Source organism: Budorcas taxicolor, chromosome X (assembly GCF_023091745.1).
Source record: "Budorcas taxicolor isolate Tak-1 chromosome X, Takin1.1, whole genome shotgun sequence".
In the NCBI taxonomy this organism is placed as follows: Eukaryota; Metazoa; Chordata; class Mammalia; order Artiodactyla; family Bovidae; genus Budorcas; species Budorcas taxicolor.
This window is the reverse complement of record NC_068935.1, coordinates 19,407,374-19,434,311: the sequence shown is the minus strand read 5'-3', so window position 1 is coordinate 19,434,311 and position 26,938 is coordinate 19,407,374. Positions and strand designations below refer to the sequence as shown.

The 26,938-nt window shown below is 41.1% G+C and overlaps 1 protein-coding gene across 1 annotated transcript in view; it reads right to left on the bottom strand.

Moving 5' to 3' along the window:
* PAK3 (p21 (RAC1) activated kinase 3) overlaps nucleotides 1-26,664 on the bottom strand; it is a 114,417-nt gene extending 87,753 nt beyond the window's left edge. The window contains exons 1-2 of the mRNA XM_052663029.1: nucleotides 26,566-26,664; nucleotides 5,146-5,347 (exon numbers count right to left, since the gene is read on the bottom strand). Of these exons, the coding sequence (XP_052518989.1) occupies nucleotides 5,146-5,320 (175 nt within the window). The 5' untranslated portion in view covers nucleotides 5,321-5,347; nucleotides 26,566-26,664. The remainder of the gene's footprint in view (nucleotides 1-5,145; nucleotides 5,348-26,565) is intronic.
* Nucleotides 26,665-26,938: the final 274 nt, after the last annotated feature.

Below are 26,938 nucleotides of genomic sequence, written 5' to 3'. Positions count from 1 at the left end.
AATTTTAAACATAGGGGAAAATGTTCATGATAAAATACTGAGTGAAAAAGCTGGTGTAAAACTATATATTATGATTTTAACTATATAAAAAACTACATATATATATATATATATATATAGCCATTAAAAAGTATGGAAAGCAAGCCACTAAATGTTAATATTGTTTCTGAGATTTGTGGATATGAGTGGTTTTTATCTTTTCTATATGTTTGTCTTTATTTTCAAGTTTTTATTAATGATGACCATTTCCATACAATGAGAAGAACTGGGAGGAAAAATACCAACCCAGTTAGTTATCTTTGGCTTGTGAAATTTGGGGTTGATTTTAACTTAAAAAAAATTCCTATTAACTGACATATAAATTCTAGTTATGGACAAAGTTACTTAAAACAAGAAACAAGAATTCTAAAACCTAGTTTTTTAGTTGTTTGTAAAGTTCCAGAATGATACAGATATAATAACACCTCAAAATTACTTAGGACTTTAAAATTTTACTCTTAATAGCACTCTGATATTGAGAATTACATTTGATTATAAAAAATATTTTGCTAGGTAGGCCATGTCTTATTATCTTCATTTAACAGGTGATGAAACTGAGGATCAAAAAAACTAAGTGATTAGCCCAAAGTCACAATAATCAGTGGCAGAGCTGGCCTTGACCCTAAGTCTCCAGAACCCAAGTACAGTGCTTTTCATTCATTGGAGACTGACTGTGGTATAACCCAAGTCATCACTCACAGGCAGAAACATATAAACAGCAACCCCTCCTTACCTATGAGGGTCAAGTTCTTCAATAACCCTCACCTAGATAGGAGAGTTCCACTGAGGAAATGATAATTTTTTGTGGTTAAAAAAAAACAGGGGGAACTGAGGTCACATGTGAATGTTTGAAAGTCCTCATAAATATTTTTTATGCAGTAAAACAAAATAATAACAGTACATTACATAAACAGAATAATGAAAATTTACATAGCTTGAATTAGTTAAAAGTGATAGGCTTGTATAGTTTCCATTTAGAGCCTGAAATGGTTTCCAGAGGTGATTAGGATGTACCCACTCATGGCAATGGAAATTTGGGGTGATGGTGAAGCAACAAACAGAGGTGGGCTGTTAGTTCAAATTATGGATCTTCGTGCTCTCAGAGTCTTCATCTAAGTCTGATCCTGGGATTAAAACAACTTGATTGGGGCTTTAGCCCTAACAAGCAAGTGAATTTCGGTGGCATGACTTGACAACTTTGGCTCTTCAAGATACTTTCTGTCTTCGCAAGTCTTTTTCTGAAGACACCATAGCACGTCTGCATAGAGTGCAAATCTTTAGCTCAAAAGAACTAAAATTCATTCTTTCTATGGCCAAGTAATATTCCATTGTGTAAATGTACCACATCTTCTTTATCTATTCATTAATGGACATCTAGGGTGCTTCCATGTTCTAGCTGTTGTAAATAATGCTGCAATAAAGTCTGTCTGAAGGCAGCTTATTTGCTGTCTGGCACAGATATTTAAATGACACTACTTAATGATTTAGGCTCTTCTGAGGTTGCTTTCTTCTGAACATGGTGTTGTAAAAAAAAAGACTCCACCTCTTCATAAATTCAGTTAAATCACTCAAGCCTTGTACAAAGGCAGTTTATCAGCTGTCCAGGAATCATATTAAATGGTACCACCTGATGATTTAAGCTCTGCTGAAGATGGTTTCTGTGCAAAGTGATTTTTTTAGAAGGCATCATAGCACCTCTTAAAGAATTCAGCTAAATCACTCAAGCTCTGAACAGGTAAGCTTTGATATGTAAAGGTACACATATTTTTTTTCATTACTTTCTTGGGGGAGGTTTTAATCTTGTTCTAAAATTTTTTCTTTTGTTGCTTATAATTGTATTTTTTTCCAGTATTATAGCTTCCTAATTATCTTCATCATCACTTACGATAATCACCTCTGGGGTCCCGCGAGCTTCCTGAGTCATCCTCTAGTCCAGCATATCACTTAAATCAGCATCAATAGGTTCAGACTCAACTTCAGCCAATGATTGCTCCTGTGCCAAATGTTCATCCTCACCCACAGCTTCTTCTTGTTCCAATATTCTTAAGGTCTTTAGGAGAAATCACCGAAAGACACTTCTCTATCTTTAGTCCAATTTTCTCCCATGTCATATTTTTTCCCCATAGGAACATATTTTTTAATATAAATTTATTTATTTTAATTGGAGGTTAATTACTTTACAATATTGTATTGGTTTTGCCATACATCAACATGAATCTGCCACAGGTATACACGTGTTCCCCATCCTAGGAGAAAATTGCTTTACAATGTTGTGCTGGTTTCTGCTGTACAACAATGCAAATCAGCCATGTATCACCTCCCTCTTGAGCATCTCTCCCCTTCCCCCAACATTAATGGGGGAAATTAGTTTAACATTAATGTCAAACTATCTAATGCCTCTTTTATGAAGAATACATACTTATTCTTACTTCACCCCTCCAGGTGATCACAGAGCAGGGCTGGGCTGCTGCTTGGAGCCTAGGCTGGGCCCCCTGTGTTATACAGCAACTTCTCACCAGCTATCTATTTTACACATGATAATGTATAAATGTTGATGCTACTTTCTCCATTTGCCCCACTCTTTCCTTTCCCGACTGTGTCCACAAGTCCATTCTCTATGTCTGCATCTCCATTCCATCCTTGTAAATAGGCTCATCAATACCATTTTTCTAGATTTCATATATATGCATTAACATGTGATATTTGTTTTTCTCTTTCTGACTTTCTTCACTCTGTATAACAGGTTCTAGGTTCATCCATCTCACTAGAACTAAAATCTGTTCTTTTTTATGGCCGAGCAATCTTCCATTGTGTGTATGTACCACATCTTCTTTATCCGTTCATTTGTTGATGGACACCTAGGTTGCTTCCATGTTCTAGCTGTTGTAAATAGTGCTGCTATGAACACTGGGGTACATGTGTCTTTTTCGATTATGGTTTTCTCTGGGTATATGCCCAGTAATCTCCCATGGCACATTAATGTTAAACTATCTAATGCCTCTTTTATGAAGAATACAGCATGAGTGATGGTGTAGGAATTTCATGCACTAGGATCTTCAGACAGAGGTGCCTTTGTAAGATCCTGAACAACAAAGTTATACATTAGCTTGGCATAAGTCTCTTTAAAGGTCAGACTAAACACCGTCTAAGGGTTCCAGGACCTGAATCATGCCACTGGTTATAAAGACAATCTTAAAATGAGGATGCACATTTGCCAATGCATCTGAGGAACCAAAAGGACAAGCAGGAATCAATACGACCTTGAATTCAAGATTTCTTTAGAGTAGTCTTGAGCTTCTGCAAGAAAGCACTGTTAAACCCATTCCTTAAGGAGAGAGGGAGTCCTCAGGCTTTTCTATTTGCATGCTGGTATGCTGGAAACTTAGCTTAGTTGTTTCCTCTGAGAGGATATGGGCCTAGTTTTCTGCACACCAGTAATGGTTTCACTGTGAGATCACCTGAAGTATTGGCACAAAACAGAAACACCAGCCTCTCTGTTTTGGCTGGCCTCATGTCAGCATCAGTTGGCTCATGATCTTCAGAAGGGCAAACAGGATTGTTTAAGGGCTTCCAAAGCATGGCGGTCTCAACAGCGCCAAAGATTTGTGCACACACATGACTCTACTCTTCAGCTGCTTTCTACAGTTGTGGCAGATACACCACGGGAGCTGCAGGATCTAGTGGTTCTTTCTTTAGCACTACTGTCACCTAGGATTCAGTTTCCAGGTCGTGCATGCATTTCCAGGTGCACCATGCATTTCTCAAACCATCCATTGCTCTTGGCAGGTTTTTTGTTTTTTTTTTTTTTCCCAAGATCCACTTTGGTGTCTGAAAACATGTCTTCAAAAATTCCTCTCATATGATGGGAGATCCCTTTCATGGAAAAGTGAAAGTGTTAGTCACTCAAGTCATGTCTGACTGTAGTCTGCCAGGCTCCTCTGTCCATGGAATTCTCCAGGCAAGAATACTGGAGTGGGTAGCCATTCCCTCCTCCAGAGGATCTTCCTGACTCAGGGATCAAACCTGGGTCTCCTGCATTGGTGGGGAGAGTCTTTACCATCTGAGCCACCAGGGAAGTGTTTTCTTATTCCTTTGTTTGTTTTCAATCCAGAGGTTTAACAACATTTCTGTCTTTTCCATCCTTGTGTCACAAGGGATAAAGCATTTATTACATGCCATAGGTATACAGGAGGCAATCTTGGCCTCAATAAGAGTTTCAGCTTTCCTTATGGAAATTCATTAATATAATATAAGCTACCTATAAAGCTATCTGTTTTACCTTTAAGAAGCTTAAGAGTGTCCCTTTTCTCTTCAAGAGATATTACTCTTCTTGCCCTTTAGCGACTTTCTCTGGTGCTGGAGTCCTTGTACCTGGTTTCACTCTCTTCTGCCACAATAGTCACATTTACAGAAGCCATGTTTAGGCTTTATGCTAATTAATGCAACCTGACAATTACTTATGAGGGATTTTATATTCCCCAATGTCACAAAGTGTCAGCATATGATATTTGAGGCCCAAGGATAAATGATAATATACTGTTGTGATACTTAATCCAAAATAGGCTGACTGTGTAGGGGATGACTGGCAGAAGAATGGTAGAGGAAACAAATGACTCAGAAATTTCTTCATACTTTGTGATACAGTCAGACAGACAATAACGTGGCACTTGGACTGACTTAGGTATGCTCAATTCAACATTTTCATGGTTGTCAAAATGGCATACAGAAGTAAATCCACCAATACTCAAATTCCTAATAAGGACAATTTGTAGTTAGGAAGGGATTACTATAAATTCTCCTTTAAATTTTATCAGAAAGAAAGGCACTATTCATATCTGTAAAACAGTCTTCTATCTATGATTTCCCGTGGCTTACTGCTGAATTTGATGTTATGTGAAAGGCAAACACAGCATTTAAGTGTATTTTCTGTAAACCTACAGTAAGTCAATCAAACATCATCCTCAGACAAAATGCAACCTCTGAAGATGGATATGCAAAAGTCAGGCAGGCCCTGAACAGCCCATGCTTAAGAAATGACTTGAGAAAGAAAGCGACAATGAAAGAATAAACTAGCCCCTTTTCAACACCCGGCCACTGATACTTTACTTTTATCCCCTCCTCCTGGGAAGATAGAGCGAAGCCTGGCTTTCTTATTCTTCTCTTCAGGGGCCATAGGAAGTGGTTTGGAGCTGTGGTTGAGTGCCGAAGAATCCCGGTTGTTACTGTTCATCCTCAGTGGGGGAGCTGGGGGTTTCTCTTCATTATCCAGACCGTCAGACATTTTCAGTTATAACTGATTGCACAGCTCCTAAAGAAGAGGAGGAGAAAACAGGAGTTCAGAGAGGTCTGAAAAACAATCTGGTATATTCAGGAGGTCTAACATCTTAGAAAAGAAGCATTGGTATCATGCTATCTCAGGTTTGACAATAACCTTCCTGAGGGGTTCCTTTTCTAGAGGGAAGGGAGCTGTCTCCCTAAGGCCCAATGATGCAATTTCCTAAAGAGGAAAGCAAAGCTGAGTTTTTTCAACATGTAGATACAAATACCTAAGACGCTTTCTCCCAAAGACACTTTATTTTCTGCTGTCCACACACAGTCTTTTAATGCACAATTTACAATCTTTCCTCTTTGTGAGCAAAACTGGGCACAGGAGCAGAAAGGGTGACAGAGGATGAGATGGTTGGATGGCATCACTGACTCAATGAACATGAGTTTGAGCAAACTCTGGGAGCTGGTGATGAACAGGGAAGCCTGGAGTGCTGCAGTCCATGGGGTTGCAAAGAGTCAGGCAGGACTGAGTTACTGAACAACAATGATCATTTTGGTCAGGTAGCACCACCTCCTCGGAGTCTAGAATTGACATAGGCCTGGTTATTGATCTTTGACGCCCACAACAATCATGTTAGTCACTTTGATACTGGGATGCCTTCGGCATCTGATTCTTACCTGTGTGTACTTGATGAACAAAACACATTCTATTGCTTTATGTGAAAGAACTGAGAAACACTCTAGAAAACCAGGTAGTTTCAGCAGAGTTGGGGTAGACTGCTAGAAGCACTGCTCCATCTTCAAGTAACAGAGTAGATGATAACACAGAGATAAGTGTCACCAGGAGCAAAGAGGAACTCCAAGGAGAGGCCTGTTTCCTGAGGAGACACCATAACCCTATTCCTTGTCATATTTTATGTCCTGCAAGAGGGAACAAGGGAGTTGACAGGGGTGACAGGCTCGTAAGAACCAGTTTGGGTCTTAGCAACTAATCTGCTCTTAATTTCATTATTCTCTAGTATTTTGTGCTGAGAGCTGAACACATTTGGGTTTCACCCCACTGAAGGGTTACGTGAACTGGAAAAGCACAAACTCAAGGAAATGTTGTGGTTCCTGGCTGTCTTCCCACTCTAGTTCAAGTCTTTCCATTAGGGCCCTGACACTTGCCATTCCAAGGCAGGTGTTACAAGTACCTTTCAGGGGAAACAGGTTGGGGGAGGGATGGAGTGGGAGTTTGAGGTTAGCAGATGAAAACTAATGTATACAGAATGGATAAAAAACAAGTGAACTCTATTCAAGATCCTGTGGCAAACCATAATGAAAAGTAATGCATGATATATATATTATTCACATATATATATATATATATATATATATATATAGCTAAATCACTTTGTTGTACAGCAGCAATACATGCAACATTGTATATCAACTATACCTCAGTTTTTAAAAAGAGTACCTACCAAGTGAATCTCTACTTCCAATACAAGGAAAATCAAATCCTACTGCAACAAAACCTTTGTAATTTCATCAAGTATTAACTGACACTAATTAGCAGTAAAAGAGCTCTCCGAACACAACTCAGCATATCACTTTATTGCAATAACATATCTAATGAGAGGGGGTTCAGGATGGGGAACACATGTACACCCGTGGCAGATTCATGTCAATGTTTGGCAAAACCAATATAATATTGTAAAGTAAAAAAAAAAAAAAAAAACAACAACAACAAAAAACCCTGCTATCATTCTTTTCAGCCCTTCAGAGGTTACATGTTTATTATTTTCAGTAATGAATTCTAAATTATATTACATTAAGTGGAAATTTAAAAAATTTTACTGTTAAAAATTTTCTTAAATATATAGAGCCTGTAAGTATTCAAAAATAACTGAGTACCAATTCATAGCTTCTCCATCTGCACAGGTGACCGCCAACAAACAATGATTGGTGAGACCTTGATTTGCACAAGAGATCTATTTTCCTTTGCCTAATTTTCATGCCTTGCATTATCTTAATGAATGAAGACCAATTCTAGTTTTTTGGGGGGAATCATGACAGTGAAAATATTCAGTAGTAAATGTTTTGTCACTACCACCACCAGCTTTGTAAGTCTCACATTTTCCTATATGGGTGAAACTGTGTTGTCTTTATTGTTTAATCACTCAGTTGTATCTGACTCTGCAACCCTATGAACTGCAGTCCATCAGGCTCCTCTGTCCATTGGATTTCCCAGGCAAGAATATTGGAGTGGGTTGCCATTTCCTTCTCCAGGGGATCTTTCCCAACCCAGGGATCAAACTTGCGTCTCCTGCTTGGCGGGCAGATTCTTTACCACTGAGCCACCAGGGAAGTTGGTGAAACTATAGCACAAGGTAAAATGAAAAAGAAACTGTGATGTCAAGGATCAAGTATATCCATAGACTACTGGTAAATATTTTAACTAGAATATGAAATCAGTGCTAACAGGTCTACATTCTCTTTCACATTTTGATCCTTCTCAATTCATTCTTTCTCCAGAAGAGAAGTGAGTTTAAGACTGATTTTACCAATGGTATTCTGTATCAGACAGGTTCATGGTTTTTACTTACTAGTGAAGAAGAATTTGCCAGACGAAGAATAAAAGCACTAGTTTTTACGCCTTGTATGTGTTTTGTTTGTTTTCCTTTCTGGGTTCAAAAATAATGCCTGACTATGAGATGATTATTAAATAAAGCTCAAATGTACAGAATCTTGGTAAAAATAATGAAATTTGAAAGTTATTGCAAAAGAACTGAGGATTCTAAGTAAGACCTAGAAAACAGATTTCTGAAAAATGTGTCTCATGGGGAGAGAGAGCCACCATATTCTGGATGATATCTATTTTCTGAGGACATATTTAACTTGAGATGACAGAAGCCAGAGAAACATACATGGACCCTTTAAAATGATATACAAAACTGATCTTACATAATAAGGCAAGTAGGAGTCTGAGCCATTCAGGGTTCTAGTGCACCCAGGTAATCCAAAATACTAGGCACCTTTGTTGTGGATAATTAGGTGTGGCTAACAGTGGCCTTTTTCATCCTTAAATACTCTCTCTGGCTAGAGACTCAAAAAGTAGATGCCCTGTTTCTTTTCAGGTCGAGATTAAAAAGGGCTACTTGGAATATAGAACTCACACTATACTCTCCTATACTAGACTAGAAATTGCTGCCAAAAATATGAATACCACATACTTGCCACTGTCCACATCAAAGGCATTCTGTAAGGGACCCAGCTTAAATGGCACACCTTTCTACTGCCCAGCAAACTGGAATCGGTTTAATTCCATTCAACTCGTCAAGGGATTATAAGAAGGGCTGAGATAAATCTCTTACAGAGATGGAAATGAAACTGAAGAATCTTGGCCCATTTCCACAATAGGAACATGAAGCAAACAAACACTCAGTTTACCCAGACATTTCAGATTCTGTTTTGCTCAAATTATCCTAATATTATGCCAGTTCTTTGTGACCCTTTACAAGGCACAACCAACCTTCATCTTTTTCTAATGGTCCCAGATAATTCTGAGTTTGTGACCAAGGAATAATGTGGGCGACTCCTTATCGCTAACTCACCTTAAAAGCAAGGGCTTCAGAGTATACTTTTAGGTGACCAGTGGAGAAAGGCTAGGGCCCTGTAAGGCAATCTTACTGTTAATCTATTTGCTTCCCAAGTGGGAGGTATCTCCAGCTATTCCACAGACATAGAAGAAAAGGGGGAGTCTATTCTGCTATGTTTATAAACAATGCTGATTTATGAAGCCAGGTCCCTCCCCTGAAACACCTCTCTACAAAGGAAACTATTAATGGATTGCTGGTTCAATCTGCCTATGAGGTCATTATTTCCAAGATCTTGAAAGAGACTATTTTGTTTGGGGTGGCTGTAGGCTCTACTTCAAGAATTGTACAAAAGCACCATTATTCTCCAGGAACCCAATCGAAAAACTGTTGATCTTTAAAGTTTAACTGTTGTTGTTCACTTCTGCAACACAGAAGAAACTTGCAAGTGTGGGTCATGCTGGACCCAGCCACCAGCCATGTCATTTCACTTTTAGAACATGGCCCTTTGCACTGCTGGAGGAACAACTAATTTGAATGGACACCCAGCAACAGCTTGTATCTGTTCATAAATTGCTTTCAGACTTGGCTACTAGGTTTTTTCCAAGAGGATTCAAATGGCTTTTGCAGATGGTATATTTTTGGTCCAGCCCCTGGGAGTTAATGTGGCTTACCAAGGTTCTGTAATTACAATTGAAATTCATCAGCAGTAAGAAATGAGCCTCTTGTCTCATGATAACCAAGAAGCTGGAACAACCCTCGTTCAGAGTACAAAAAAGATTAATTTTTTATTTCCCTCCCTCCTTATCTCCCTTTTTCTCTCACTCTCCTATCTACTCCCATGGTCCCACCCCCAAATGCAAGGGCAGGCATGTGCACACAGGTGCACACACATGTGCGTACATGTGCGCACACACACACACACACACACACACCCCTTCACTGAGTCGCCTTTTGACACAGAGATTTACTACAAAGTATTTCAAAGGAAAACTTTTATCAAGATGCATGGCAACTTTAGATGAAATGATTAGGCACTGTATATACTGGTCATTCTCTCATTCTTCCAAATGTATTCTGTTAATGTGGTACCAAAGGAAACCCTCAGAGAACATTCAGTAGGTTAAAAAAAAAAGCCACCAACCTGCATCTCCCAGGAGTCAACGGGAAAGACAGGTGTTCAAATATATTCTAGATAATGTGGCCAAAATTCATACCATGACATAAGTGTGGAATTGGATACAATCCAAAATACCAATTGTGCCCATTTGTCACAGGTGCTCTACTCACATGTGTGAAAGGTGAGAATCCAGAAATACTGGCCCTACGACTTGCAAGACCATCTATGGAGCCACTGGCAACTGAAATCAATATTTTCACCAGATCTGATACCATCAGAGACAATGGTATCTGATACCATACAGAGACAATGCATGTCTGTATTATTCCGTCTGCTTTCAAAAATCTAAATCACTGTTTATTTGCATACTTTCCCAATGAGAAACAAGCTAATACTGGCCTCCTTTCAAAAACAAAAGCCTAGGCCAGCAGACACACAGCCTTGATCTAATAAACCCAGAGGTAAAATTCTCAAACCACCAGCCACACAAGGCCATTACTATAAATCGGTGAGCCCATCAACACTGCTTATGTCCCTCTCATATCAAACTAGAGGATATAACACAGGAATGAGATGCAGCCCAGGGGAAATTTCCAAGGTTTCTGACATTTCTGAGATACCTACAAAAATAATAGGGTTGGCTGCAAGACACCTGGAGCTGATGAGATGACAATCAAACTGACAAGCACACATAAGAAGATTGATTCTGGTATCACAAAAATGTAGTCAACAAGTCAAAGAACTCTCACTATGTTAAGACATTAATAGAACATGAGGGCATTTCAAATTTCTAGAATTGGGTAAATCTTTATAGCAAGAATTAGTTCTACAGATCAAGAGGAAGTGAACTTTTAATAAGTTTCCAGATTTGGAGGCATTAGGCTGACACAGATTTAAAGTCAGCCAACATCTCCTTAGACAAAGATACCAACGCTGGACTGTTCTTTGGATTTTGGGATGAGGTTACTGCTTTTACTGTGAGAATGGTGTATACACTGAATTATACTTGGTTGTGGGAAAAAGGATCCAAGAGTTACTTGCTGGCTCTTTCTTGGGCTCCCTTGTGAACAGAAGTACACATTTTTCAAGATGGCTAGCTGAGCTTCCAGGTATAAACTGTGATGGGGACACAAATGATGCTTTGCTAACTAGCCTATGCTGATACTAAACCCACTTTACCTTAGACACATTCTTAGCAACTGCAGTAGCCAGACGCTTATGATTGGCAGTGTAAGTAGATGTAGTGAACTGTTTTCAATTGCCAAAAAGGAACAAAACACCTGGCCTTCCACAAAGGGGACAATGTATTGTCCTTTGAAAGAATATACAGTGCTTTGCATTTTACAGCAACTTGCAGCTGAAGATTTCTAGCAACTTTTCAGCCATTGTTTCCCATAATAGGCTAAGATGCCAAAGAAGGGAGAAAGGGCATTCCTCCCATTTTATAGGGAGGAGAAGCCACCACATCTGTGTTCCTCAGTAGCCCTAAATCCCCACTCCCAGGCTAGGTAGACGAGAGCCTGACCCCTAACAATAGCCGGCCAGATGGGCCCAACTTAGCATTTTGACCATCTTGTCTCCAACTGCACGTAGTCATTAAAAATGTCATCCCCCTCACTAGATCATAAACTCCTAGAGGGTAAGAACTCCTCAGTCATAACTGTCATGCTTTCATACTGCTTATTACAGTGCCTTGTTCCCAGTAGGCATTAAGTACACATGTGAGGGAATGAATGGAACTCTATATGTTCTATGCATTTGTTGAAGCTCTGAGTACGTTTTTCTTAATGTTGAATAAGCCTATATGCTTACTCCAAGCAGGTCTGAGCCAAGGAGTTTGGACATTTTGGCACTAGTCTACTGGCCAAGAAATTGGGCATCATGGAGAAGCCTTTGGATTATCAACACCTCATTGTTCACTATATGACCTTGTAACGACCACGAGTTTATTCAAGCTCTGCTCTTATTTGAGCCAGACAACAACATGTGAAGAAGGGAGCACCATCCGCATTTTCCACATGGGGAATTAACAAGGCATAGAGGTTAAATGACTCACCCAAGGGTCATAAAATAACTGCAAGAACCGAGACTAGAATCTCGAACTCTCCTCAATTCCCTTCCCTTGATACTATTACAATGTGGATCCAGGTAAACCCACCCACACATGCACACACTCTTTCTCTTTATACATACACTTTCATCCTCCCCAAATATTCATATGACAGTTCTACCTTTTTTCATTTCAACCCACTTCAGGCTGGTACTTACTGATTTCAACTGCATTTCTCATCCAAAGACCCAAGGCTAGATTTACTGACACAACTCCAGGAAGATTCGTTGGCCGGTAGGACCAATTCTTAGATGGCCTTGTTTTGGGGCTTGTCTGTTCTGGGGCACTCACCAAGGGAACTCTGCTATCAGAGACAGGGGTGTGCTGTTTCAGAGAGCCTCGCCTGGGAGATACCATTACAGCGTGTAATGGAGGGAAGCCATTTCGAAGATCATTTGATCATGAGGAGCTGAGCTACTTATTAGGCAGATTTGCAAAAGCAGCCAGACAAGTAAGGGAGGCACTAGCTCTTTTTACAGCTGCCTTGTTTCAGTCTTAGATCCTGCAAAAGATAGCTCACAACTGACACACATACAAAACATGGTCACACAGAACACATTCATGCTCTCACACACAAGAGCAAATGAGGTCAGTTCTGCTGTAGTCCTATTCTCTGCTAACATCTTTCTGAGTGACTTCCATTGTTTGCATCAGGAACTACACATTAATGAAATCCAATAAGCCAGCATATTATAGTTGCAAATTTCAATGATAGGTTGCAAATAAAGAAATTAATAGGTATACCACGGCATACTGCACATGTTATGTGGGACAAGTAGCTCCCTATTTGAGCGACTTCCTAAGCTTCTAAATGGATGCAGCACCATACTTTATTATTCATTGTGTATGCTGCATGAGCTAATGCCAAGAAAATGCTAATGACTGTCTGACGTGTGTTTATATTTGCAAACTGATGCATTATTACAGGTTTGGGCTTTTCATTTCCGACACTGATGCTTCTAAGAAGAGAAGATGCATGAAGAACAGAGGTAGAAATTGTTAAAGCATTAAAAAAGTAAAAGATGCTTCAAATAAATGTGGCGGGGAGAAGAGAAGTAAAACCAAGTAATAAAACACTTCCTGGTTCTCAAAACAGAACACAGTATCCTTGGAAGCTGTTGGACAGAAAAAATTAGATGCAGATGAGCAGCCCAAGTGAACAGGATATGGTAAACCAACATCTTGAGTCTCTGGGGTTCTAACTGTTCTCTGTGACTATGCATGGGTGATAATTACACCCTTCCCTGATCGACGCTGGGGAAAGAGTCACAAATTCCCTCAAACTCAAGGCTAAAAATTCAATTGCCAAAATTTCTAGGGCTCTTTGTATACATAGAGATGTCTGGACATTGTTTTCAAACCTGTGCCTTATGGCTCATCGACCTAGGAACTTGCTCTAGTCTTAATTTGTCTATACCCAAATTGGCTTTCTATAGGGAAGGTACCCACTGAACATTTAAAGAGAAGAGCTACATGGGATCAACTGAGACATTCACATAACATTTTTCTAAACTAGGAATTTAGATCATTTAGCAAAGCTCATATTCTATCCACCACCCCTCCAAAAAAGACATTTTGCCAGAACTGGAGGTCAAAGAATTTAAACTGGTATAAAATGCAGCAACTCTTCCTCAGCTTTTGCCCCTCAACCAAAGTTTACAAAAGAGCTGAGCATGTGTCTATATAGCATGTGGGGGGCTATAGTTAATGAAGAGGAAATATTATCTTTTAAAAAAGGAAGAATGGGAAATGATCAGACCCAATTTCCATCTATCACACTTCACAAATAGTAGGGGATAAACTGCTGGCCACAGCCTTAGCTGTAGGAATTCCCCATCTCCTACCCCCACCGAAATGGATTATTATTGTCTTAAAGAAAATTGGCCCTGGGTCTAAGAAAAAATTACAGTCCACCCAAAGAAATTCCTCTAGAAACCAAAAGCCTAAAGGATGACCTCACAATCAAGCCTGCTGGCTTTCCTGTACCAGCTAAGTTCACTTACAAGCTTCAGATCCACCAAGTGACTCATTCTCCTAGCGGCTGGGTACTCAGCCACATGATTGCAGCTGCCACTGCCCACTTCTCTAAGATATGGCTCATGACTGGTTCATGCTGGAGCAGACCCCTCCTCTAGCACACGGTCAGTTTTGATGCCCCAGTACTCACCCGCACACACAAAAAGAAGGCTGTCAGATACCTAAGTCTTTCTGTGGCCTGGGGAAGTCCCCAGACTGAGATCATAGGGCCCAGCCCTTACCTCTCAAAGGAGGGAAATGATATCCTGGTCGGAAAAGTGCAGATGAAGTAGAAGCAGGATTCAGTGCAGGGAGTGGGAATCAGCAGGGGGACTCAGTCAGTAGTTCCCAATGACTCCTGTGGAGCCAGAACTATGGCCTAGGACACATCCTGACCAAAACTGGGGGAAGGAAGGGACTTCCCTGACACTCCAGTGGTTAGAATTCCACGCTTCCACAGCGGGGACAGGTTCAATCCCTGGTTGGGGAACTATGAGCCCACGTGCCATGCAGCATGACCAAAAAAAAAAAGGGGGGGGGTCAGGAAAAGGGGAGGAAAGCTGAGTGTTCATAATAAATAAATATATATAACTCTGTATTACAATTCTGTGTCAAGCAATGGTCATCTCAGAGTGTTCTTTCTCCTTTAAGACTGAGCCTAATACATTCCCTGCACTTACAATTATGTCAGCCAATCACCAGCAGGTTATACAGCTGTATAAAGAGAGGAAAAGGGAAGATCTTATTTCAGCCCGACATTGCTTTTTATAGGAAAAGAAACCAGGTACATGCCTTCTTATTATGGATTGCTGATTGACTTTCATTTCAAAGAATCTGAAGACCAAAACAGAGACCTGCTATCCTATAAGGAGGTCAGATAGTAACTCATGCCTCTTAACCAACCCATCTGTGCTTGTATTCATTTATTTCAATAACAAATATTTATTGAGACTTATGTACTGGGTACCATGTGAGGTGCTGGGAATAAAGAGATAAACATCAGTAAATGTCCAGCCCCGAAAGAGATTATATAGGCTTGAACAGTGGGTTTCATCTCTGGCTGCATATTCTATATAAAATGTATATTAAATATACAGATAACAATACAACTACAGAATAGGTAAGGGTATGTGTTTTGCAAATTGAAGAGTGCTAAAAAAAAGAGGGACTGGAGGAGTTCAGAAGGAAGAAAACACACTTTTTGACTGCTATCCTACTAGGTGAGAAATTGGTACCAATAATCATACCTGCACATTCAAGGCAAGTGTTTGATATGGATGTTCATGCCTCTCAAAGAATGCTCAAACTACCACACAATTGCACTCATCTCACATGCTAATAAAGTAATGCTCAAAATTCTCCAAGCCAGGCTTCAGAAATACATGAACCGTGAACTCCCTGATGTTCAAGCTGGTTTAGAAAAGGCAGAGGAACCAGAGATCAAATTGCCAACATCTCCTGGATCATGGAAAAAGCAAGAGAGTTCCAGAAAAACATCTATTTTCTGCTTTATTGACTATGCCAAAGCCTTTGACTGTGTGGATCACAATAAACTGTGGACAATTCTTCAAGAGATGGGAATACCAGACCACCTAACCTGCCTCTTGAGAAATCTGTATGCAGGTCAGGAAGCAACAGTTAGAACTGGACATGGAACAACAGACTGGTTCCAAAGAGGAAAAGGAGTACGTCAAGGCTGTATATTGTCACCCTGCTTATTTAACTTCTATGCAGAGTACATCATGAGAAACGCTGGACTGGAACAAACACAAGCTGGAATCAAGATTGCCGGGAGAAATATAAATAACCTCAGATATGCAGATGACACCACCCTTATGGCAGAAAGTGAAAAGGAGCTAAAAAGTCTCTTGATGAAAGTGAAAGAGGAGAGCGAAAAAGTTGGCTTAAAGCTCAACATTCAGAAAACGAAGATCATGGCATCCGGTTCCATCACTTCATGGGAAATAGATGGGGAAACAGTGGAAACAGTGTCAGACTTTATTTTTTGGGGCTCCAAAATCACTGCAGATGGTGACAGCAGCCATGAAATTAAAAGACGCTTACTCCTTGGAAGAAAAGTTATGACCAACCTAGATAGTATATTCAAAAGCAGAGACATTACTTTGCCGACTAAGGTCTGTCTAGTCAAGGCTATGGTTTTTCCAGTGGTCATGTATGGATGTGAGAGTTGGACTGTGAAGAAGGCTGAGCGCTGAAGAATTGATGCTTTTGAAATGTGGTGTTGGAGAAGACTCTTGTGAGTCCCTTGGACTGCAAGGAGATCCAACCAGTCCATTCTGAAGGAGATCAACCCTGGGATTTCTTTGGAAGGAATGATGCTGAAGCTGAAGCTCCAGTACTTTGGCCACCTCATGCGAAGAGTTGACTCATTGGAAAAGACTCTGATGCTGGGAGGGATTGGGGGCAGGAGAAGAAGGGGACGACCGAGGATGAGATGGCTGGATGGCAGCACGGACTCGATGGACGTGAGTCTGAGTGAACTCCGGGAGATGGTGATGGACAGGGAGGCCTGGCGTGCTGCGATTCATGGGGTCGCAAAGAGTTGGACACGAGTGAGTGACTGAACTGAACTGAACTGCCTCTCATCTCCACATCACCAACATTCATATCTACCATGTATTGTGTCAGGTACATGGAGATATATACAAATAGAGATGAATGAAGACCAGTCCCAGTCTTCAAAGAGCTCACAGTTAAATAAGGATGGTGGACATGCATACATGCAATAGGAAATACAAAGGGATGCAACCCAGGTAGGCAGAGGATGCTTTAGAGGGACAGAGCAGAAAGGGTAACAAATGTTCTCAGAGAAGATCAGACATATATCACTTCAGCAGAGTAATGAAGGATGAGTAGGAGTTTGCTGGGGTTTGAGAAACGGGAAGTACTAGGGTGGTGTTATACATTATTCAAGAGTATATTCCAGCAAACAAATACTCCGACCATGCTAGATCATGTTTCTAAGGTTTGGGCAGCTGTTTCTCCTGAAGTAAGTGATTCTGGTCTTATGTAAAAACAGATCTGAAAACTCTGGAAGAAAGTAACATGTATAAGACTTTCAAAAGGCAGAACACGGGATCCTGGTAACATATAGAAGGGACCAGTATGGGTAACACAAAGCATTTTCCAGACCTAAAGTCATATATGAGCAGAACAGACTTCTTTGAGGGAAAATATATTAAGACTATAATATGTGGGAAAATAAACCACTTTCTTTCATGTTCCATTTAAGAACTAAGTTGCATCTTGTTCCCTAATTTTAATTTCTGGAGTTGACTTTTAATTAGGTCTTTTTATAAACCCCCCAAAATTGTCTCCAACCAAACAAGAATGGCTAGTTCTAGCTCCACTCTTGGATTGTTCTTGCAATCTTGAGGCAATCAATAAATCTTCATAAATAAATAAATTCAATCCTTCATTCAGTATTTATAGAGTGTCTAATATGTGCCCAGAAGGAGGAGGATGCTTTGAAAAGTTAGTGCAGGAAGGATAGCTAGTACTCCCCACAGGTGTCTGAGGATGCTACCCTTGAGCAAGGTATTGAAGGATAAGTAGGAGCTCACCAGGGTCTAGGGCAAGAGATGAACTAGTTAGTCCCTGCCCTCGAGGAAAACAGTTTCATGGGTGTTGGCCATGGCAGCTCAGGGTGAAGATGACAACAAGTAGCTACTGAAGGACAAGAGAGGGGCTCCCAACAGCCTGAAGAAGGAAGCTTCACAGGGGAAGTATACTTGAGTTGAATTTAAAAGGACAAGTAACCAAAGGTTACATTTCAGGCACAAGGAACAACATGTACTAAGACCAAGAGAAGATTACAGACAATGCAGAATGAGAGAAGCTACATGTACCTAAGACCAGTAAAGACCAAATTAAGAAGGATCTCATATGCCTTTCTTAGGGGTTTGGACTCTGCCTGTCTAGATAAAAAGCCACAGGTGAGGAAGCACGGGCAGTATGGAAACAGGAAAAGAGAGGTTTCAAAAAGTAGCTCTATTCTGGACATTGGCCAAAGATGGCAGAGATGCTAGTAGCGGGATTAACTGGTCTCAGGACCCTAAATAGAAATCTGGGTACAAATAGAGTTCTATCCCAAGAAGCCCAGAGGAGTGTTGGAGGACTAATGTGGGTTTTTTTTAGGCTTTAGGGGGTCTTCCAGCTTTATTTCAGGATAATTGACAAATTTAAAATGTATATATTTAAGATGTACAATGTGATTAATGCTTTGGTATATGTACACAATGGGAAATGGTTATCACAATCACATTAATTCATACATTCATCATCTCACATTGTTTTATGTTTTGCTTTGTTTTGCTTTTTGCTATGTTGAAAACACTGAAGATCTACTCTCTTAGCAAATTTCAAACATACAGAACAGTATTATTAACTACAGTCATCATGCTGTTCATTACATCCCCAGTGTAGCCTTTACCTTTTGTTCAGGATTCCAGACAGAACTGTGCTTCAGTTTGTTCTTAGGAAATGAGAGTAAACAACTAGCTTAGAATGATGATTATTTAAAAAGCTAATGAAGTTGGTATGCTGATAACAAATATGATGATGTGGGAGGCCCCTTAAATGAGCAGCCACTGGACTGCCACCAGTAATCATATTCCCAAGAGAATTCTAAGAACACATTATTCTGGTTTTGGCCTGTTGGACAGCCCTTATCAGTTTCATAAAAAATTTGTCTAAATTTTTATAAAGACTCTACCAATAAACATAAACATTCTACAAAGACTAAATATCTACAAATGGTCCTCAAATATATAACTTTTCTACAAGTCTACGTACAAAGAAGAGAGAACAAACACAGTGACACATTGGATACCTCAATAAAAATTATACTAGAAATATCTAGTGGGAAGCAAAACAAAGATCTAAGAACCTTGTCTTTATTACATAGCAAAAATAAAAAGCTGAAAGGAACGTCAATTCACATGTGATTGGGAAAGAATTCTCTCTAGCTATATCTATTCCTCTCAATGTGTGTGCTCAGTCGCCCGGTCGTGTCTGACTCTTTTCCGACCCCATGGACTTTAGCTCGCCAGGCTCCTCTGTCCATGAAATTTCCCAGGCAAGAATACTGGAGTGGGTTACCATTTCCTTCTCCAGGGGATCTTCCCAACCCAGAGATTGAACCTGCACCTCTTGCGTCTCCTGCATTGGCAGGTGAATCCTTTACCACTAGTGCCACCTGAGCAACATTCCTCTCAATAGAGACAGCAAAATTAAGACAATAAATATAAACAGAGCAGCAGTCATAACATGTTTATATGGCATTATGGAATGGTTCAATGGAGAGCAGGATACGTGGGCTGAAACTATTAATTTGGAGACCATCAGCATGGAAGTAGGTGCAATCTCCCAGGAAGACACAGAATGACAGAAGGCAAGATCTCAGGGGAACACCAATATTTAGGGGCTAGAGGAGGAACCAGGGATCCTTGAGAAATACGATTAAAGAAGTGGAGGAACTGAATCTATGACATCATGGAAACCAAGAGAAAAGTATTCCAAGATGAGTATGGCTATGAGGCAAATGTCACAGAGAGGTCAAAAGTGCTCTTATCTTTTTGTCCTTCCATCCTTTCCCTAGGGTTCACTAAAGTTGATGCCTCGTCATTTTCAGGTCAGAAGAGAAACAGCCAAGGAGTCCCCAGAGGTCTAGTGATGTGTCTCAGTATATTTCAAGAATTTCCATTTCCAGGCTCTGGACATTTGGTACTCCTTGAGCAGCATGAACAAAACCACATGACATGCCTTGAGAAAGATTTTCCTTTTGGTGGGAACTGGTACTGCCATAGCCATATATCACCATGACCCTCAGCTTTGCTGCAAAGGGCACTTTTATGATGTCGTACTTGTTGCACTTCTGCAACACGCTGGACAACACACAAGACACAGAGAGAAACACCACATGGTTCAGAGAACAGAAAAACTGTAGCTACCATTTAGACTCTTTTTTTCACAAGGTTATGCTCAATTCAAAGAGGTTGTACATGCTAACCACCACCTCAAAGGTGCTGTGAAGCAAAGATGCAAATATTCAGCCTGGACTGGAACCTTCTCAGCCCAGCACTGCTGCTAATGAGCTTTATGACCTTGAGTACATCCCTTGATTGCTCTGAATCTATTTCTTCACAGACGAAAGGTGACTACCTCACCAAGAGGTTGTGAGGATCAAATGATCCACATGTGGGAAATGAGTAAAGCAATTTAAGGTATGTTACCCACAGAAGATGTTAACAATTACTGCCACGGATTTCATGGGCCATAAAATCACCACCATTCATTAAGATTTATGTCCTAGGCACTCTGCTAAAAGTTACTCATGAACCAGTTCACATAACTTGCATAACCCCTTGAGGTATCATTATTTCCATTTTACAGATGAAACTGACATTCAGAGACAGCAGCTTACTTGCCAAGGTCACAGAGTGAAACTATACAAAGGCAAGTACCATACGATTATCACTTATATGTGGAATCTAAAATATGACAAAAATGAACTTATCTACGAAGCAGAAACAAACTCACAGACATAGAGAACAGACTTTGGAGACTTGTGGTTGCCAAGGCGGGTGGGGTAGGGAGGGGGAGGGTTGGATTGGGAGTTTGGGATTAGCAGATGCAAACTATTATATATAGAATGGATAAACAACAAGGTCCTATTGTGGCACAGGGAACTATATTCAATATCCTGTAATAAACCATAATAGAAAAAAGTTATACAATCTCATGTCTGTGTGATTCCAAAGTCTATGGTCTTATTTATGCTTCCTCAATCACACTACAGTTTTAATGTGAGATGATGAGTTCTCAGTTACCACAGCTTTCACATAGACAACAAAGCTCTTAGGGCTTTGAGATGGGTGAACTGTGCTTCCATTGTAATGTTTCAGAACAAAGCTTGGAAATGAGCAGACCCAGCGCCCACAATGCAGGCATTTCAGCATTAGACTCAAGGTCAGAGGCGTGCCTGTGGCTAGAGACCAGATCTTGGGCTCCACTAGCTTAAGGAGTCTTTTCCATTCCTCCTCCCCAATGAAGGTGACGTTACTGAAGGCTTCATGAGTTCAAGGGAAAAGTTGTAGGATGAGAGGGGACATCGAAATGAACAAGAAACATCACTACAGTGGCCAGATAAGGATGTCCTAAAATGACACAGGAATTGAGGAAATGCTCACGGGTTTTCTTTTTCACTCTTCTTAAGTGGGAATGAACATTGACCCCACCTGGTGGTTAAGAGAAATAAAAACTTAAAGAAAAGTAGGCAACAAGTTCTGTGAAAATCGGGTCTTCGGCAGCAAAGAACCATACTATTTCTCTGTTACTTCAGGGTTCTGCCCCTTTGAAAGCACCGCAGTCCAAGGGTTGTGGTAAGGATAGTAAGAGCTACCATTTATTGAGCACTGACTTTGTGCTCAACATTTGTTGAGCCAGATATTGCATTTCATCCTAACAACTCAATGAGGTAGATGGTATTAGTGTCATGCCCATTTTACAGATGAGGAAACTGAGACTTGAGGAGCATAAGTAGTTGACTCAAACAAGGTTACAAGGTAGGAAGTGGCCAAATTGGGATTCAGAAGCTGGGGTAGCTAATTCCAGAGTCGGTGCTCCTAATGGTTCTTGCAAAAAGTAGACTCACTAGAAAAAACCCTGATGCTGGGAAAGACTGAGGGCAAGAGGAAACGGGGATGACAGAGGATGAGATGGTTGGATGGCATCACTGACTCAAAGGACATGAGTTTGAGCAAGCTCCAGGAAACAGTGAAGTACAGGGAAGCCTGGTGTGCTACAGTTCATGGGGTCAGAGAGTCAGACACGACTTAGCGACTGAACAACAATGAACACCACCACCTCTATCATAGTGAATGAACAGGTTATTAGATATTTTGAGAAGTATAAAATACCATATAAATACAAGGGGTGGGTCTCTTTACTTAGCACTCCTCACTGTATTGAAGTGAATTCAGGTAGGTGCATTTTTCCCCTCCTAAATTTCAGTCAGTACTGTCAGTTTTATAATTTGCTTTCAGTTAAGTCTCAGCATATTGGCAGAATAGATCAAATATAAATTTGCCAGGCAATTTCCCTAAAGCTGTCTCCTGGAGGAGGTTGTGGCTAAATCTTAATTAAGTACAAGATTTCCATTAAGGTCTAAAGGCTCACTTTTCTTCCTGTGCCTTATGCTCAGTGATAAAGTGCTTTGTTACACAATTTTCTATAAAGATGAATCATCTTCCCTGTGCTAAGAAAGATGTCCATGAGGCAATCTGCTTCAGGAAGTGGCTTCCATAATCCTGACTGCTGTTTCCAACCACTTACGGGCCTCCAAGGCCTTTGGATGCTGAAAAACCACTGGATGACATGATAAAGATTCCTCTAACCCCAAACTTCAAGACTGCTGCCTTGGACTACAGTTTCATGGTGACTTCATCTTTCCCATTCAAAGGAAATTACATCAAAGGCAGAGTCTGGGGCTTTCAACCTTTGTATTTCCCCTACTATGTAAGGTCCACAGAGGACTCTCAATCTGAGCTGGTAATGCCATTGGAATTCTGGGATGGAGGGACAGAGGCACTGGATCTGTCCTGACAATATGCCACTGCCCACCCAACCCTTTTATAGTTTCTTAGCTGAGTTTCACAAGCAGCTGCTCTGAGTCTGGCATTATGCCAGGCATTGAGAATCCAAAATAGGTAAAGTGATGTGGTCTCTACTATTAAAGACGTTCTCAGTCTCATGATGGGTGTGCATGGCAGGGTGGTGGGGAGCTATTATCCCAGAGTACAGACTCTTGTGTGCCAGAAAATACATCACATGGCAGCACGGTCATATTTTGCACGATTTTTCCTCCAGGGAGACTCCAGCAGGGGCAGCCACGGACCAAGGAGCCTTCTACAGGGTGCTGGTGCGGACTAGCATGGCTCACAGCTCCAGCACCAGGCTCCTGATCTACTGGTTCACTCCTGGGGTTTTTTCTCACCCTCTGCAAGGAAATCTACAGTCTGTCTGGAGTGCAAGCAAGTTTCTTCAGCTTGTCTTTACCCCCGCCTACTGAGAAATTTCCTCTGTTGACTTGACTTTTAACAGCTGTTGAAATTCCAGTGCAGTCTATATATGCACGTGCACACTCACAATAGAAATGCATTTTATTATCCAGCTAGCTCATTAACCTTCTCTTTCTCCTCCTTGAATACCACGATCCAGAGTAAACAGGGGAAAAGCAGACCTGGCTGGATGAGAGGTACCTGCTTGGAAGCATGACTGCCCTTTCCACGTGTCTAATCAGCAGGCAATTCCAGATCATAAACATAAAAGCAGACACCTGCATTTGCATAGGAAACCACTAACAGTGCTTAAAGAAATGCACGCCTCACCTTCATCTCCCCTTGGGAGGGAAATGAAGTGGCAAGTTAAGCCATAAACTTGGAAAAGACAAACAAACCATCTAAATTCTAACCTCTCTGGAAAGGACTGGCTAAGGTTCTGCCTATTAGAGATGATTTCTGCAAAAGGAATCTATGGCAAAAGGATGTAAAACTTGATCTAGGATTTGAGTTGCTTCTTTTTTATCCTAGACATAAATCTCCCTACTTTCTGCCAGAAAGATCCAGTCCCATTGGCACCTGCCTAAGAGCAACTCTCTTCCTTTTAGCTGAGGCTGAGAAGAGAACAATGGCAAATGGCGGGGGGTGGGGGGGGAGTGACACTTGTGATCATGAACACAATTGAGTGTGTCACAATGTGTATGTATGTGTGCATGAGAAGTAAGAAAGTGTGTGAATGTGGTAAAAATCAGTCTATGTGTATACATAAGAGTTTGGGAAGGTTTTATGTGGGTGTGTACATTAGAGTGTGGGTCACTATTTAGCACTATTGTGAATCTATGTCAAAATGAGTGTTGCCATGTGTAAGTGTGATTACATGCAAATATGACTGAGTTACAGTGATTGTGTCAGCACTGAGTACATGAGTGGAAGAGAATGTAATCCAGACTGTACAAAAACAAGAGTTTAAATAGGTGAGATTGTGTTTATGGTGTGAGCATGTATAAATGTGAACATATGAGCATGTATACACATGTGTGTGTCCTGATGAGTTATGAGATGTGTAAACTTGTAACTGTAAGGAGGAAATAGTGATGACAGTGCAAATGTGTTACAGTATATGAAACTGAGTGTGTGTGTGGACTGCATGAGAAACAGGCAGAGGAATGTCAACCTGTATCTGTACACAAAGTGTGTGTGATTGTGTAGGAATTTGGGAGTTAAGGGTGACTATATCATCTGTGTGGATGTGAGTCTGTAGGTATGACTGGGAGTGTAAGAACATAAGAAGGAACATCAATGGGTGAGTGTATGAGAACGTGAGCATGGGTGTGTGTCAGTATGAAAAGGTGAATATGAGTATGGGGACTTTCCTGGCAGTCCAGTGGTTAGGACTCCATGCTTCCACTGCAGGGGGCACTGGTTTGGGCCCTGCTCAGAGAATTAAGATGTCATTTGGTAGGCCAAAAATTTTAAAAGTTAAGATACAGTGCATCAAATATATTAAAATAAAAATAAAATAAATAAATGTATCAGCGTATGGCAGTAGGAATGTACCTGTACATAGCGTGTCTGGAAATATGACCATGTACAAGTGTGAGGGGTTAAGGGTGATCATTGCTATAAATGTGTCTGGTGTGAACAGTGAGTGTGAGCCAGGGAGGTAAATATGATCATGTTAATGTACAAAAGTGTGTGAGTGTGCATGTTTTGTGTGTGCATGTATATGTATATATGTGAACAGTGGAGGGCTCCAAAATAAGATGCTGAGACACACTTCAGGAAATGTCTCCCCACCCCAAATCACAATATATGTCGAGTTACATGCAAGTGCCTTAGCCGCTCTCAACCTCTATCTTCTCATGCGGAAGAGAGATGATAAAAATACCTACCTTGTGCTCATATCACTTTTTTTTTTTAATCAGAAACAAAAACAGCAACTATCAGAAAAAAAAAAAAACCTACCTTGCAGATCTACTGTAGGATCAAACGGTCTCATGCAAATAAAAACACCTAGCATAATGCTGGCAACAGTAGGTACTCAATAAATATAAGTTATTATTGTGGCTGTCATTGAACACCCAGGAGAGACCCAGGGGCTTGCTTCTTGTTTTAGCCAGTTCTAGTTACTTTCTGTTGCTCCCGCTCTATAGAGGATCCCCTACCAGGGCATCTCTGGAAAGCTGAATGCATTGGTATCGACAAGGCTGTAATTTCACACCTTCAATTTCATGGCCAAAAGTCTGGAGCTTCCCTCTCCATGAGAAGGCATCACCGAAACACCTGCTTCTGAGCTGCAGTTCTCCTCTGTCCTGTAGGCCCAGGACAGGCTCAGTGTGGAAGAGAACTGCACTCCATCTTCCTTGTTTCTTATTTGAGTCTGTTCGCTTTTCTCATGGGGTATTTTATTTCTCTTTTGCTTGTCTGATTTTGCCCTGGGCAATATGAGAGACATCTCTGCAACTGACAAAGAGACAGAAGACCAGTCAGACAGAGGGACAGTAAGAGACAAACAGATAGCTAGACTGTAGCATATAGCAACAGAAGGCCAGATGGAGGAGACGACAGAGGAAGAAGCTGTCATGGCGGCCTGAGAGGAAAAGACACAGGTAGATGATCAGAGAGGCAGGCCAAGAAATCGGAAAGAAGTGGACAGGAAGAGAGAGAGGCTCAAACGGAAAAGCTGGTAGGGAAATGTCAGACACTTGAGTGAGACTAGAGAACTGTGAAATTTGGTCCCTACTCCTGAAGAGCTTCAGTCTAGTTTACCTGCCAAGAGGAATATGCTAGAAACCATGCAAGGGTTAGTTAAGGCAGCGGAGCAACAAGGGCTACACTACATGCTAAGGACTCAGGCGTTGTTGGAGAGTTGGGGAAGGACACACCCCCTGGCTGGGTGGGAAGACAGAGGGAAGGTTCTGGAAAGTTTAAGTTAAGCCTGCCAGACCCTGAAACTGGGATGGTCAGGATAGGGGTATGCTTTGAATAGGAAGGTAACATGAAGGTTATGGGGCAGTAGAAATGACAGGAAAGAATTGGTGAATTTGTCGACTTCACTATCAGGAAAGCAAGAGGAAAGGAAATGACAGCTTGATGGTATGTGTGCCTGTGTTATACTAAAGCTCCTAGATGGCGCTTGACATTTTCAAAGGACTTGGCAATGACTGTTAGCTTATTTTTCCTACTCCAGGATGTAGGCTGAAGCTGTCATTTTCATGTCAGAGATGGGAAACCAAGGGCAATGGTATAAGCCCCTAGAAAGTAGGGTCTCTGATGGCAGGAGCTCTGGTGGAAAGGCGGCATTTACCTGAATTCGGAGATCCCTAACTTCCTGCCCTGGAATCCATTACTCACCTCACACTGCCACTGCTGCAGGACCTCCGATGGGCTCAGGGCTGGGAACAGCAGCTGTCACAGGGTGCAAGGACTCAGCTGCTCTCTCTTGGGGGAAACCTGCCAAGAAAAGCATTGTGGGGGAGTGGGAACCTCTTTCCCCACCTGCTCCTGCTCCATCCATCTCCCCCAAACATCACACACACACACACACACACACACACACACACACACACTACAGAAAATCCCTTAAGAAGGCAGAGAGTCAGAGTCAAGAAGTATAAAAAAGCCCAGGAGCATCAGAGTCCAGACAGGACACTGAACTGGCAGTTTCAAGTTGAGAACGGCTATCCCTTCACCACTCTGGAACTGCTTGCTAGTGAGTGGACTACCC